Source organism: Aotus nancymaae, unplaced genomic scaffold, assembly GCF_030222135.1.
Source record: "Aotus nancymaae isolate 86718 unplaced genomic scaffold, 86718_ANA_hifiasm-v0.15.2.pri h1tg000003l, whole genome shotgun sequence".
Taxonomy (NCBI): Eukaryota; Metazoa; Chordata; class Mammalia; order Primates; family Aotidae; genus Aotus; species Aotus nancymaae.
The window spans coordinates 11,619,157-11,633,944 of NW_026988414.1; the positions used below are offsets into that span (position 1 = coordinate 11,619,157).

Here is a 14,788-nt window from a genome sequence, read left to right on the forward strand (position 1 = left end):
TGAGTTTTTGTTGTTATTGTTGTGTCTCAGTTTCCTCCATGCCAAGCCCAGGACCTGGCCCATAGCAGATGTGCCCACCATTTGGGATATATATCAGGGAGGAGATGGCAGTTTTTGCCATGGCTTCACTGTGTTTTTACTTGATCCGTCCCGCACTCCTGCAGCCCTGACCTGTCAGCACGTCTTTGTTGAGTAGAATCCTGTCCGCATTCTGCACATGAGGAAACTCCGACTCCGGCAGCCAAGGCACTTGGTCAGGGTTAGAGCTTGAAGTCCCAGTTTGTCCTCATGGACTAGCTCATTCTTTTCTACTCATCATTCATCCCTTCTATAGATGCCTTTCTCTGAACCTTCTAATTCCTATCAATAGCTTTCACCATCATCTTTTTTTTCTTTTTCTTTTTTTTTTGTTTTTGAGACGGAGTTTTATTCTTGTTGCCCAGTCTGGAATGCAGTGGTGCTATCTTGGCTCACCGCAACCTCCACCTCCCGGGTTCAAATGATTCTCCTGCCTTAGCCTCCTGAGTAGCTGGGATTACAGATATGTAATCCAAGCCCAGCTAATTTTTTGTATTTTTAGTAGAGAAGGGGTTTCTCCATGTTGGTCAGGCTGGTCTCAAACTCCCAACCTCAGGTGATCTACCCGCTTTGGCCTCCCAAAGTGCTGGGATTACAGGCATGAGCCACCGCGCTCAGCCTTATCATCATATTTGAGTGAACTTGTTCAAAATCTGTTTTAACTACTTAGGCTGTAAACCAGGAGTCAGGGAGAGTAGAAGCTGTCCCCTGATTTCTGTGTGTGGGATGTGTGGGATACATGTGGTATCATGACAAGGTGAGTGCCCACTCTGGCTAATCTGAGAAACCTCCTTGGAAGAAGGGACATGCAGGTTAAAGAAGAGTTAGAACTCTCTGTTTGGTGGCCTAATAGATATTTGCCCCTTTGTTTATCTAACCTGTAAGTTCTGGCCAAAGGCCAGCAGAAAGGCAAAAGGGAAGTTTATATTTTGTGTCATTATCTCATTTAGTTAAACCCCTTTTGACAGCTCTCAGGTCTCTCAAACATGACCAGGAAGTAGCTGGTGGGGCAGCCCTCTGCTCTGAAGGTCCTAATGAGCCTGTCCTAAGATTTCCTTCTTGGGATCTTGGGGACAAAGTTTGGATGCACTGAGCTCAGGGAAGTTCATAACTGTTCATTCCATAGAAAAATCTTTTTTTCCCACCACGTTTAGCTGGTGCCAGTATCAGATGAAAGTATCAGGGAGGAAGGCTGGGACTCACTGGGGTCCAGCCCCACATGGGTTGGTCTTTTCCTTCTTCTAATCCATCAAGCCCTTTTCCATCTTACGCTTAGGTGACACAGATGGCCTGGAGTGTCCCAAGTCCTGCTCCTGGCTGGCTCCTTCTCACCTTTCAAGTCTTAGCTTAAATATTACCCCAGAGTCAGAGAGGCTCCCTGATTCCTCCATCATAGCCTCCTCTTCTGTTTCATCATGGCCTTTTCAACAAATTGTAATTGTGTATTTGTTTAAGGTCTGTCTTCCTCTATTTTCCTTCAGAGGACAGTGTCTGTTTTATTTATATTTTTGAATGAACCAGTGATTTTTTTCTATACACCCAAACTAGTACCTGCCTCATATGATTTTAACATAAACATGTCTGAACTAAACAATTGACCCTTAATGCAGTGTTTTTGTCCTTAGCACATAGTAGTAACTGTTGAATCGACAGAATACAGCTCACACACACACATATATATAATATGTTATGTATACATACACACACAAATTATAGCCACATTGATTTTCCCCTGCTTGCAAATCGTTCCAGGAGTGGTTGGTGCTCCTGAGTGCCCCTTTCCTTCCGAAGGTTTCTTGAGTAATTGATTATGCTCACTTTGATGTCATGGAATCATGGAGCCAGAAAAAGGACCTTTGAGATGCTCTGATGTGGTTGCTGGGCTACAGACCCCCTGTGTGGTGTTAAATTGCCTCTAACCACTTTTCTGTCACTTCTGTGTTTCATACAGTGCCTTTGCTTGGTGTGAAATGTGTGTAATGCTGATTTCTAAGTTTTCACCAGCAACCCAGGGGTTTTGAACTACCTGGTGTTTTCTCTTGAGTGTTATTAATTGCCTTTTGCATTTAGTATACTATCCCATGCAGTCTGGACTGCTCTGGAAAGTGTGTATCACGTGCACCAGTTGTGTGGAGGGTTACAAATGTACACACATACTTGCTTATAATAATTTTTTAAAATGGAGAATAAACAATAACAAAACAGGCTACATATAGTAGTGGGAGGGGAGAGATTGGAGTAACAGATAGAAGGTAGATTTCTCTGAATAGACTTTGTTTCGTAGATTTGACTTTGCAACTTTATAAATGTATTACATAATTAGAAAAAAAATTGAAATGAGAAAACAGTTTCTAAAAATTCTTGGCAAGATGAAACAAACCTTACTGTAAGTGGTATTATAGGCATAACAGCACAAAAAAGAAGCATTTCAATGACTAAAACACAGTAGTTTGACCACACATTTCTAGTAGAAATATTCTAAGGGCAAGAAAAAATTTAAACTCTTCTCAATAGTTATATAGTTAGTAATAATATTGATATTGATATTCTGAATTATTGTATTTATCTTGTAAGATAATACAACCTTTAATTTTATTGGGAACCTATATTTTTACTGTGAGGAAAAAGAGATATGAAATCAAACAAATAACCCTGTAATCCTAAATTTGAATAGCAGTATGAACTTGTGATGTATTATCCATTAAAAAAAATTTATGAACGTTCTCAACATATAATACTCTAGAAACCATGTCTGTTCTAACACCAGTTAGCACCCTTGATGTCCAAATTATGGTTTCTAGATACCTTTGCCCACTAAAAGGAACTAGGGTTTCTTGCAGAAATGGCTTGCTGCCAGGTTTGGGGCAGAAAATATATAGTATGAGCCTGAAACATATTTCATCCTAGTGAGAAAGTATCCAGTATGAGGAAAGAAGGAGAGAACCCCATGGATTTAGAGTGGTTCCCAAAGTGTGGGCCCTGGATCTGCAGCCACCTGCATCACCTTCAAAATGTACCTTCTTGGGCCTCACCCCAAACCCACTGAATCAGGAACTGTGAGAGTGCACCCCAGCAGTCTGTTTTTACAGCCCCCTAGGTAGGTTTGAGAACCACTGGATTAAAAGAAACTTAAGTGATAATCAGAAGCCAGACATGGATCTTATTTGCATCCTGAATTGAACCAATTTTTTAGAAAAAGAAAATTGTGAAGCTCTCAGGGAAGGTTCACTGACTGTATTTGGTGATACTAAGGAATTATTGCCCTTTTTTTTAGGTGTCATAATGATATTGTGAATTTTTTTTTTAAGGAATCTTTTTATGGCTAGGATGGTGGCTCATGCCTGTAATCCCAGCACTTTTAGAGGCCAAGGTGGGAAGATACCTGAGGCCAGAAGTTCGAGAGCAACCTGGGCAACATAGTATGATGCTGTCTCTATTTCAAACAAAAAAAACTACCACAACTTTTTCTTCTAGAGAGATGTAAAAAATTTTATAGATGAAATTATTCGATTGGCTTCTAGGGTTGGTTTCAGAATCATCTTGGGGAGAGGATGGGCAGGAATGTAGTAGATACAAGTATGGACATGAATTGATCATTGCTGCAGCTGGATGGGCACTTGGGGATTCATTATCCACTTCTTTCTATTTTTGTAAATGTTTGAGATTTTCCACTATAAAAAAACAAGCAAAATTTCCTGTCCATGAAGTTAGGCAGAACACTGATGCAGAAGCCTGAGGCCTCCTGGGAAGGGGTGGCTTCCAGCGCTGCAGCTCTGTGGCCCTCGGGAAGGGTCGTTCTGGCGAGTTTCTGCGGACACCAGGCACGCTGCTTACACCCAGTGTTTCATTTGATCCCTTGAGGAAGTCTTGAAGGAGTTAGCCATGATTCTTCCCCTTTTCCAGAGGTGGAACGGAAACTCCAAGAGGTTAAGTGACTTGCTTCAGTGTCATAGAGCTGGGGAGTGCTGGAGCTGTGCTTTGAGCCCCTGCTGTTGTTACCATGGTATATTCATCCTATAAAAATGAAGATTTGAATCCAGGGGAACAACAGACATGTAAACAATTAAAATTCCCTGTTTTAAGTACTGGATAGAATATGTACAGGGTGTTATGAGAGCACCAGTGAAAATTAGCCCACTGTGAGTGGGTACATGGTGTCACAGCACCCGCTCTGCACCAGACACTGGTGGTTAGAGGGAGGAAATGAGCGTGTGGTCAGTACAGGAAGCAAACAAGTAAAGGACCAGTCACTCCAGTGTGCCATGACATGGGCGGTGATGGGGAGACACTGAGGCCCTGGGGCACCCAGTGTAGCAGCAGCTAGGCTAAAAGAAGTGCCAGGTCAACTTCCTGGAAGAGGCGACACCTGAGCTGACTTTAGAAAGCGGAATGGGTCAGTCAGGCTGAGTTTGAAATGATCATTCCTGCTGTCTTCCATTATCTCATTAGAGTCTCACTCTACTGCAGTGTGATTGCTGGGTCAGGGATTACTATTCTGATTTTACAGATGTGGGACTAAGGCTTTGACTGTAGAGAGACTTTGTCCTGGAATGTGTAGCCTCTAGAGCCATGACCAGAACCTAAATCTTCATGGGCTCTTAGCCCCAAGGAAAAGAATCAAAGCAAACCTAATGTTTAAAATTAGGATCTGTTTGGGAGGAACTGTTGAAGTCCTTGTACCTGACATGACTGGTTAATCTTAAAAGTAGGTTAAGTCAGAGAATCAAAAAATGATACGTACCTTAAACATTTTAGTTTAACTTAAAACAGATAAATGTACATTCATTTGCCATTCTTTTGATGTAGGGCCAGGGCCTTTTCTTTAAATATGGGTCTTCTGATTGGAGTTTCACATCTTCTTTCTTTCATAAACTACATCCATAATGTATGTCTGTCACTTCCAATTTCTGTTTCTTTAAGATGAAGAGAAAACTTAGACACTTGCAAAGCAATTTGAATATGGAATTCTTCTAGACTGTGTTCCTCCCACATCTTTTATAGTTGTCTCACCCACACCTAATTTGCCAGAAATGTGTTTTTTAGTGACTTGCTTTTATCAAGTCTTTCCTGAAGCATATGTTAGTTTTCATACAACCAGTTCTCTCTTTTAATACACATATTTCATGGGCTTACTTAATATTTAATTAAATTATGCAATTTGATTACAAGTGCAGCTACCATAAACAAGTTTGGGAACAAACTGAAGTGACTCTTCCTGAGCTGACAACTCACCGTGTCTCCTGTTGGGAGCAGAAGTGTTTTGGTGTAGCAGAGAGCAGCCTGTTCCAGGGTACTTTCCTGACAGAAAGGGAGTGTCTTTCCTCTGTGAGCTGGTTTGGTGGAGACTGGCTGAGAGGGCTCCACCGTGTGTGTATTTCACCTCAGAGCACTGGGGACTCTGGTTTTGCCACGCATCCACAGTTTACTCTGCAAAACCAAAAGTTTCTCCTAATGGAGCTTACTCTTCTGTTAGAAATAGGTGCTTGGTGCAGCAAAGAAAAATTAGCACTGAGACAAAGGATTTTTTAGCAATGCAGTTTTTACTTCCTGAACTGCAGGAAGGGTACCCTCGCTAGCCATTGCGCCATGAGAGTACAATGAATGAAGGAAAAGCAGACAGATTTATCCCTTACACATTTGGGGTTGTTCTTACTGCTGTGTTTGATTTCCATTGGTTGGAGCCAGACCTTACAATTTAAATTGAAACATGATTGACTAATAACTTAAAACTTTTTTAAACAGGTAAAAGCAGTGGAGAGCTGGGACATGCCTGTGAGCACGTCCAGCACAGAGATCTTGGTTAAAGTACAAGGATACAGAATGTACTACGTGCCTGTAAGCATGGCATGTCTAACAGCTACATAGGATAGGGCTTAACAGAGAGTTATTAGCACACTTATGATTTATTTTTTGACAAGAAAGAAAACTTTGAAAAGGAACTTTTCTACTTCCCACATCTTCTAATAATACTTTTATATGATCTTTTTAAGATTTAGACATGGAAAAATTTTTTAAATCAGCATTATAGTTTTTTTTTTTTACTCAATTTGAAATCATATCTCATGGAGATAATTGCTGTTAACATTTTGATGACATCTATGGATGTGGACATTTATATTCAGTTTTGTGGAACAGGAATGCCTTAGATACAGGCTGTGTTGTTCTGGGCTCTTTTGTCACTAATTGTGATCATTTGTTGATATCAATATATAGAGCTCTACAACATCATTTTTAGTGGTTGCAAAATTATTGTATTATATGTAAGTACCATAATTTATCCAGATCAATACTGAAACAAATCAGGTTATGTTTTCCTACCATGAACAATACTGAGACGCACATGCTTGTATATAGGCATCTTCTTGTGCTTATGTTGTTATTCCTTGGGGTAAATGCCAGAGTGTAGAACCGCGGGGGCAAAGAGTTAAGCGCATCTTAGTTTGGTGGATCTTGCCAGTGCGTTCTTGCTGGGCCATGCCAACCTGCACTTCCACCAGAGGTCACGAGGTCTTTCCCCTTACCCTCAATGGGTTTTGTCCAAATTTGCCCTTTCCTGCTTATTTCCATTCAAATATTTTTGCTAGTGAGGTTGAGCATTTTTTCATATGGCTTTGTAATCCTTCCTAGGTAATATGACATTTTATGTTCTTTGTTCATTTTTCTAATTTATTTTTTCTCTAGATTGGAGAAATGAAGGCAGAGATCACTAAACTACATAAAAAATTGTTTGAACAAGAAAAGAAGTTGCAAAACACCGTGAAGCTTTTGCAGCTGAGCAGGCGCCAGGAAAAAGTCATCTTTGATCAGTGTGAGTGAGTGTGGGGGTGACCGCTCTGCCTGCCTTCCTGCCTCCGAGGGCTCCCAGTTCAGCCCTGGATGACCCACTTTGGAGCCCAGATTGTTTGTAATCATGCCTCTCATTTGTGGGTTCCTTTTCATACTCTATCCTTCTGACTCACATGGACAAGTGTATTCACTTAACACACCTTTGTAGAGCGGCCCCTTGGTGCCAGGGATTGTCATCTCACTGGGAGACAGTCGTGTGGCATGTGCAGTGACGGGAACATGCAGTGCACTGGGGTGGGAGTGGGGTGGCCATCACTCCGTCCCAGCGAGGTGGGCATCTTCGACAAAGTGACCTCTGCACTGAGTGTGAAGGGAGGAGTAGGCATCGTTAGATGGAGTGAGGAGTGGCCGTCCAGTGGGGAAGAGCATGGAGAGAGGTACAGAGGCAAGAAATAGGTTTTGTATGTCAGAAACCAAAAACAGTCCCTGTCAGTGGGGTAAAGGCTGCAAACAGTGGATTGAGGCGGGAGGGATTGGGGATCAGGGAGTGCTTCATGAAAGACTGTAGGTGGCAGGCTCAGGGCAAAGGACTGACCTGTTACATCTGTGTGCAAGAATGGCTCACTGGTGGTTGCTTCACCAGTGAGGAGGAGGCCGACTCCCTAGTCAGGCAGGAAAGAAGGCCCTTGGCCATGACACTGGGGATCCAGAGGAGGGCACGGATTTGAGAAGTACTTCTCAAGGCAGATGCTGAGACTCAGGGTCAGTGAGGTTGAGTAACTTTTGTAAGGTCAGTCCCATTTCCGATCTAACCACTTTGGAGATTGTTTGGGAGCAGCTCCGTTTCCCGGTTTAAACCCTCACCACTCCCTCCCGCTGCATGTTTAGAGGAGCAGGCAGCAGCTGAGTTTCCATTAGTGCCTGTTGGCAACATGGCACCGGCCAAGCCTGCGCTGCCTGCGTGTCAATTTCCCTGTCTTAGGAGAACTGCTGACTGTAGCACTTTCTCTCTGGAGGTGCCAGCCTGCCTTGTGCGTCTCTCTTATCAAAGCCCAGCATTTCTGAGAAGCACAGAACAGAGATTATTGCCAAGTAGGAGTTCTCCTTAGCCACACCTGGGAACCTTCTGAAAATAGACTCTGTGAGACTGGCAGCTTTTGAACTGCAAAAGAGAGAAGCTCAGCCACTGAGCAGGCACTGAGTTTCTGTTCTTTGCCCCTCATGCCAGTCTCTGGGGACAGAGGTGAACAAGACAGTCTTTGCCAGTGAGGGTTGTGGGCTTAATGTAGAAGACACAGAGCTTAGCTGCAGGACGATGTGCTGAGTGCATCCTAGGAGACCTGAGAGGTGGTTCAAGACTGACTGGTTCTTGAGGGATGACTAGGAGTTCATCAGACAGCGAAGGGGCAGGAATAGGATCCTGGCAGATGGCCCTGTGGCCTTGCTGCTGTGCTCCCAGGGGTGAGAGAGAACTGAGTGCTCAGGGACATGCTTAGGATATGCAAAGGGTTTTCCTGTGGGAGATGAGTGAGAGGGGTAAGCAGGAACCAGGTTTCAAGGAGCCTTGTGGACAGGACTCCAGGATGAGCAGCAGGGACTGGCGGGGTCCATGCGTGTATTAGAAGATCCCGTGGCTGAGCTTGGAGGGGCTAGGAGGCCGGGAAGACCTCTTTGGGGGCTGCAGCAGTCTCACAGGTGGGCAGTGGTTCAGGACTGTTGGGGAGAGGGGATGGTTTTGAAAGACTGTAGGGAAGTCAACCTGGCAGAGTGGCAGATGTCTGTGGGGTTCTGGTTGAGGACTTTGTGTCCCTCATAGAGAACCTGGAGGGAGACAGTGCCAGTTGTGGTCATGTTAAGGCAGCTGTGGAATATTTGGCTTAGACACTTGGGTGGGAAGCGATGCTCTGCATAGGTTTAGGAGGAGGCAGAACTCTGCATTGGCACCTCTCCTCCTCAGCAGCTTACGGCCCTGACCAGTCACAGGGCAGGTAGCTAACCCTGTTGACAGGTGAGGAAATTGCAGAAGTAGGTTCGGATGGGTTGATTACTGTGGGAGGTCAAAAGACAGAACCCAGGCCCCCTGTGTCCTAGGTCAGAGAGCATGGAATTATTGATTGAACACAGTTAAAATCTCTGTTCTCCTATGTGACCTGCATTCGACTAAAACCGTAAGCTTTAGATTCCTCGTCTCTAACTGGAGACATGAATTCCAAAGGACTCAGACTAGATAGTTGGGCCTGGGTTCAATAGCAGCTTTGTAAAAAGCACCCCAGTTTTCTTATCTGTAAAGTAAGGATGATAATGCCACCTAAACTATACTGTACTTAGCACAGTCCCTGGCACAGAGATGAGGCTCAACCAGTCTCTTCCTCTCTCTTTCCATTAGGCCAGACCAAATCCTATGCATGGAGGTGGCAAATCATTCATAGTAAGAAGAACCACAAATATCTCATAGCATTTCCCCGCCTGAGCTGGTGTTGCCCGTTTCCATATCTCCTAGGTCTGGCACAGAGCAGGCTTGACCAGAGCAGGGTGAGGGGCTTGCCCCAGGCAGCACAGCTGGTGCTTGACCCGGGGCCTGCAACTCCTCCTGTGCCAGGCTCTGCAGCTCGTTCCGAGGAGTCAGGTCCTCGGCAATTCTCCAAGCCCTGTGGACCTCACTGACCTGCTCTGCGTCTAAAGGGACTAGGTGAAAGTTGGTGTAGCACCTCCTCTTCTTCTGTCCCGCCGTGGTGATGGGGAAGAGCAAACGCCAGGGCTGATTTTTGCCTGGTTAAGCTGACACTGTACCTTCTCTCAGAGTCTACAGGGAAAAGTAAGGAAAGGGCATCCCAGTGGGACGCCGAGAGTCCTGATGCCCTGGGGCCACTCACTGGCCACGTGACCTGGAACCAGCTACCTCACTTCGAAGTCTCAGGTCCTCATTTGCAAAGCGAGGGCAGTAGTTCTGCCCCAATAGGGTGGGGAAATATTCAGTTGGAAACCACTTGTCACCAGGTCAGCACTGCTCCACTCAGGTCAGTACCTCCTTCCCTGCACCCTGCTAAGGTGGGAAGAACCATGGACTGAGCTAGGCAGGCCTGTGTGTGAGTCCCATCTCTGCGCTGGGGCCAGTGTAGATTTGGGACAAGTCCTTCATCGCTGTGTCCCTCGATCTTTTCCTTAAAGTGGGGATTTCTGTGCTTTGAAACGTGACAGTGCTGTTCAGGTGTAGGGGTCCCCTCAAAGCTTGAGCCAGGTGATCCTTAGTTCTTCTGCCATGAGCTTTGTTCTCTAGGTACATGTAGCATTCTTTCACAATTATCTTTAACCTCCACAGCTGTGATACTTAATCCTTTCTGGGTCACAGGCCCCTCGGTGAATCTGGAGAAAGCTATGGTCTCTCTCTCTCTGGAGAAATGCAGACATCTAGACCACACCCACATTTGCACACAGTGTCTGAGGATTTAGGACTGACTCCCCAAACATATCCATGGCCCCATGTCAAGAACTTCTGCCCTGCAGGAGAGGTTGGGTTGGGGTAGAGAGGCAGTGGCCACCTCTGAAAGTTGTTTTCCTTAGCTAAAAACAAAGTCCACACCGTCTGTCCCATCCCCAGTGTCACAGATTGCAAATAAACTCCATTACCTCCAGATGGGAATTTTTGTGAGGCAAGAAATACAGATTTTCTCAAGGGCACCGTGCAGCACCTATTCTGAAGAAGCCACTGCGGAGTTGGGCTGTGTGTGTTGGGCATGAGTCTGGGACAGCCTCTGGCACTGTTGGCTAAAGGCGTGGCTCCAGAAGCCTTCGATGTTTCCTGCGTGGGGAGTAAGCTGATTTTCTGACCCTCACCCAGCCCTGCTGAGAACAGATTCCCTGTCAGGCTCAGAACTCTGATCAAGAGGGGCATTCTTGCTACTGCTGGCATTTGTGTTGGACAAGAAAAAGCCTGAAGGAAGAAGCCACCTTACTTTACGGTTGCTCCTGAAAGCCAGGGCTTGCCCACTCCTTCCAGGAATTCTGATAGAGTGGGGATCTGTCTAGTACACTACTCTGGGCGTCAGCGTCATCAGGGAGCTCTGAAACCATCCCACCCAACCAGCTCCTGTCCAGGCAGAATGTGACTTGCCCAGGGGAACCAGACTGGGCTATTCCACCACCTAAAGTGCAGGCAAGGAGAAGCAGCACGCCCACGATTCTTTCTTCCAGGCCATTCGGAGCTCGCTGTAAGAGCTGCTTGGTAAAAACCTGGCTTTGTAGGACTTGGACCCCCATATGTGGGTTTGCCTGATCAAGGCACAGTCCCTTCTCACAGCTGCTTCCCAGGGGGCCTAGGAAACCAAAGGGTGCTGGGCAGGCCCAGGCCTCTACCCTCCCAGTGCCATTGCCCTCCCTGGCCCACAGAGGTGAACCTGAGGGATACCTGGGAAGCCGGCTAGCCGTGCAGAGCTGTGATGGTGTCTTCTGTGAAATGCCATAGCATGCGTTAGCGTCTGCATTGCTGTCAGGTGGTGGCTTTTCGGGGCCTTTAAGAGGTGTTGTTGATGGGTTATTTGGTCTGGGGTATGTGATGGGTCAGGTGGGGCCTTCGTACCTCCCTCTGGTCTGGATGCTTCAGACCACATGTTGTCCACATGTCTGAGCCCTTTGGGGTACGGCTTATCCTCCCTGCACTTGGCTTTCACGCTGCTCTCCTGGACATTCACGCCCTAATCGTCACATTCTTTGCTCTCTCCTCAGTGGTCGTAACCCACAAAATCCTTCGGAAGGCCAGAGGAAACCTGGAGGTATGCCCTTTGAGTCTTGTCACTGCAGGCCATGTGGAAGGTTGGGTGGGGCGCAGGCCCAGAAAGGACCTCTTGAAAAATGAAGGTGCAGGTGGAACCAGGGGACATGTCCTCCTTGGAGAGTTGTGTGTTTCTCCTAGCAGTGCATGAAAAGTTGTGTTTTATCATGCCATGTCGCCAGTGGGGGTTCTAAGTTTTAAATTTGTATGCTATTTTTAACAGTAAGAAATACAGCAAACAGTGCTTGGCACATAGTAGGCATTTGATGAATATTTCTTGAATGAATGAATACAGTATGATCTCATCACCATTTTATTCAGTAAATATTTACTCATCAAACAGTATGTCTTTGAAAGCACTTTCAGAATAATAATCTCGCATTTAACTCTGTCAGGGATCTGACTTCAGAAACCTCTACTGGACTTAAAATTCTCCTTTTTTTCCCTCCTTTTCCTAGCTTAGGCCCAGGGGTGCCCATCCAGGAACATGCAGTCCCAGCAGACCAGGCTCCTGAGGAGAACTTTCAGCCAATAAAGCTTGTGCTTCCCCCACTGAGCTCGCGCTGTCTCTTTCTTCCAAGTGTGGTTCCTATTTATTGAGGAAGAAAGAGCTGTCTGACCAAAGGAAATCTATTTTTTCCCTTTTTGTTTTCTCTCTGAAAGTTGGTTTGAGAGTTGTTGTCAGAAAGGTTCACGTACTCCACACCGGGTGGTAAAAGGCCTTGAGCTCTTGGATCCTGCATTTCAGATCTGGGGCAGGCACCAGAGCTGAGGCTGTGCGCCTTGGTGGGCTTCAGGTCTTCCCCTGGGTTTGCTTAGTACTCAGCCAGTGCTGCAGTTTGAAGATTCTCATTAAATGATTCATTTCATTTCACCTTGATGATTCAGTTGTTGTGTGGAGCCTCAAAGCCCAGGTCCCAAAATCCCAAGTGGGACTGGCCAGGGTTCCACGAGTCACATGACTCAGTGCTGAGCTCACTCAGGTGTCCAGAGAAGCCAGCCCTGTGCAGTGTGGGCACTGGCGTGTGCTCAGCATCTCACAATCTGCTGGACAGCAGCCCTTGCAGTGGTGCCATTCCCAGCTTAGCAAAGAGCGAAGTGAGGCCCAAAGCTGGGACATGGCATTTGCATTGTTCCCATGATGACTGGGGTGTATCGTCAGCCGTCCACATCGCTGCCTCTGACCAAGATGCCCCAGCCAAAACACTTTAGCGGCTTCCCGCTACCCTCTGATTCAAGCCTGAACCCCCTAACAAGGTTTACAAGCCTTGCTGGCACCTCCAGCTCCTCTCCCTTCCTGCCTCCTCCCCCCCTCTCTACTTCGTGTTCTGTGCAAACGAAACAGTGTTCTCCCCAGCCTAACCCAGGCTGCGCCCTCTTGGACTTACTCCTCCCACCCTCTTTCTTTCTAGTTATCTTTGAATGGTCCTTTAGAAATATTTTTTGGGCCCTTTGGGAAGCCTCTCCTGACCCGATACTAGGTGACATGACCTACCTCTGCTCCCGCAGCCCCCACACCACTGTTTGTGAATCCTCTGAGCCCCTGGAGAGCAGAAGCTTGTGTTGACCATGGAATTGCCAGTGCCTGGCCTGGCACCCAGCTCCCCAGACACAATGGTGAGGGGAGAAGACGGGATTGCCTCGGCTGGAAGCACAGGGAGCAGCAGCCTAGACTGGGAGTCCAGGGAGTGGCCTCATGCCAGGTACCCCACTTAGCCTGCTTCCCCATCCATTAAGAGAGGGGCAGGGGCAAGTGGGCAGTACAGACCCTTTCTGCTTGGGTTCCTACCATCTGTGCTCTTCCTGAGAAATATTTGCACAGATGTACCTCAGTTTAATATGTACCAGTGTGTGGAAACTCAGATTGAGCCATAGTGTCACTGGAGTGCCTTTTGCAAGCAGTCGCACAGTTGACTTCCTAAATGGAAGCTGGGTGGGCTGAGGCTCCAGGTCAGCGTGGCGCTGTGAAGCAGGCGGCCTGGTTCCAGTCCGAGTCTCATGCTTCTGTAAATGAGAGTTACTATTGCCCAGTACTGTTACAGAATTGGGAGCCTCGAATTTTGGAAGCAGCTGAACAGCAAGACCCTTTCCACAAATTGGTGACTCTTCTTCAGTGTCTCAGTGGCTGCTCTTAAGTTTTAAAATACTGTTTTAAGTTTTATGGCTATGTTGTGCCAAGCCCCTATTAACCTCAGTAGAGAAGACACCAGGTTCAAGAGGTCTGAGAAGAGACCCAAAGCCAGCAAATGAGATGTGGGCTCTATTGAGGGCTTACATACAGGGGGACAGTCCAGAGGCAGCAGGCTGGACAGGAGAACTGCTTTTCGGTCCAGTGGCAGCGGCTGAACAACATAACCCACGTCCCAGTGGCAGCAGGTAAGGCAGGAAAACCCCCACCCCTTATAAACAGCATGCACTTTATATAACATTTTCACTTAACCTTCCCCCAGTGACCTCTACCTGGGAACCTTCTTTTAACCCAAAACTCAGGACCTCAGTCCCCTGTATAGCCTGTGTCCCATGAGATGGGCTGGAAGCTCAGATACTCCTCATAGACAAGGAACAAATCTCTGGGTTGGCCACTCCTAGATTCTCTAGCTCGGAACAACATTCAGACGCGTCTGCCACATAGGGTCATTCTAAGGGTATGCTCAAGCTATTGCTATCAGGGCATTTACCCTCCAGGCAGATGCGCACAAATGTAAGCGTGTGTGGTTGGGGCATGGTGGGGAGGGGAGCAGCTTGTTACAGTATAGTTATAGCTCAGGCTAGGCTTGGAAGTAAGACCTGGGCTCAGATGCCCCTACAGGGGAACAGCCCTCCCTTGCCTGGCACATGATCAGTGCACAGCCCATGGGAGCTGAACTTGGTTGTTGGCAGGGGTTTGAGTTGGAGGGGTTAGAGGAGAGATCCACATTGGATTCTGGTACATCCCAGGCCCGTCTGGTTGGTGAAGCCAGGCATGCCTGGGAGCAGGACCTGCAGAGGAGAGGGCTCTGGAAGCCCAGCTGGCCATTTGCTTCAGGTCACCCACAGCTTTTCAGGAACACAATAATCTAAAACTAAGTGTATTTTTGTCCCCCCAGTTTAGAGTCACGTAAAATACCTTCAACCTTGGGCTAGTGAAGGCCCTCCCTCTTCTGGGAGGTGGAGGAG

General features: G+C 46.7%; 1 protein-coding gene across 2 annotated transcripts in view; it reads left to right on the top strand.

Annotated features, from left to right (window-relative positions):
• CDK5RAP2 (CDK5 regulatory subunit associated protein 2) overlaps window positions 1–12,184 on the top strand; it is a 197,558-nt gene extending 185,374 nt beyond the window's left edge. For both annotated transcript variants that reach the window (XM_021674018.2, XM_064378500.1), the window contains 3 exons: window positions 6,760–6,886; window positions 11,587–11,633; window positions 12,091–12,184. In XM_021674018.2, the coding sequence (XP_021529693.2) occupies window positions 6,760–6,886; window positions 11,587–11,633; window positions 12,091–12,147 (231 nt within the window). In that variant the 3' untranslated portion in view covers window positions 12,148–12,184. The remainder of the gene's footprint in view (window positions 1–6,759; window positions 6,887–11,586; window positions 11,634–12,090) is intronic.
• Window positions 12,185–14,788: the final 2,604 nt, after the last annotated feature.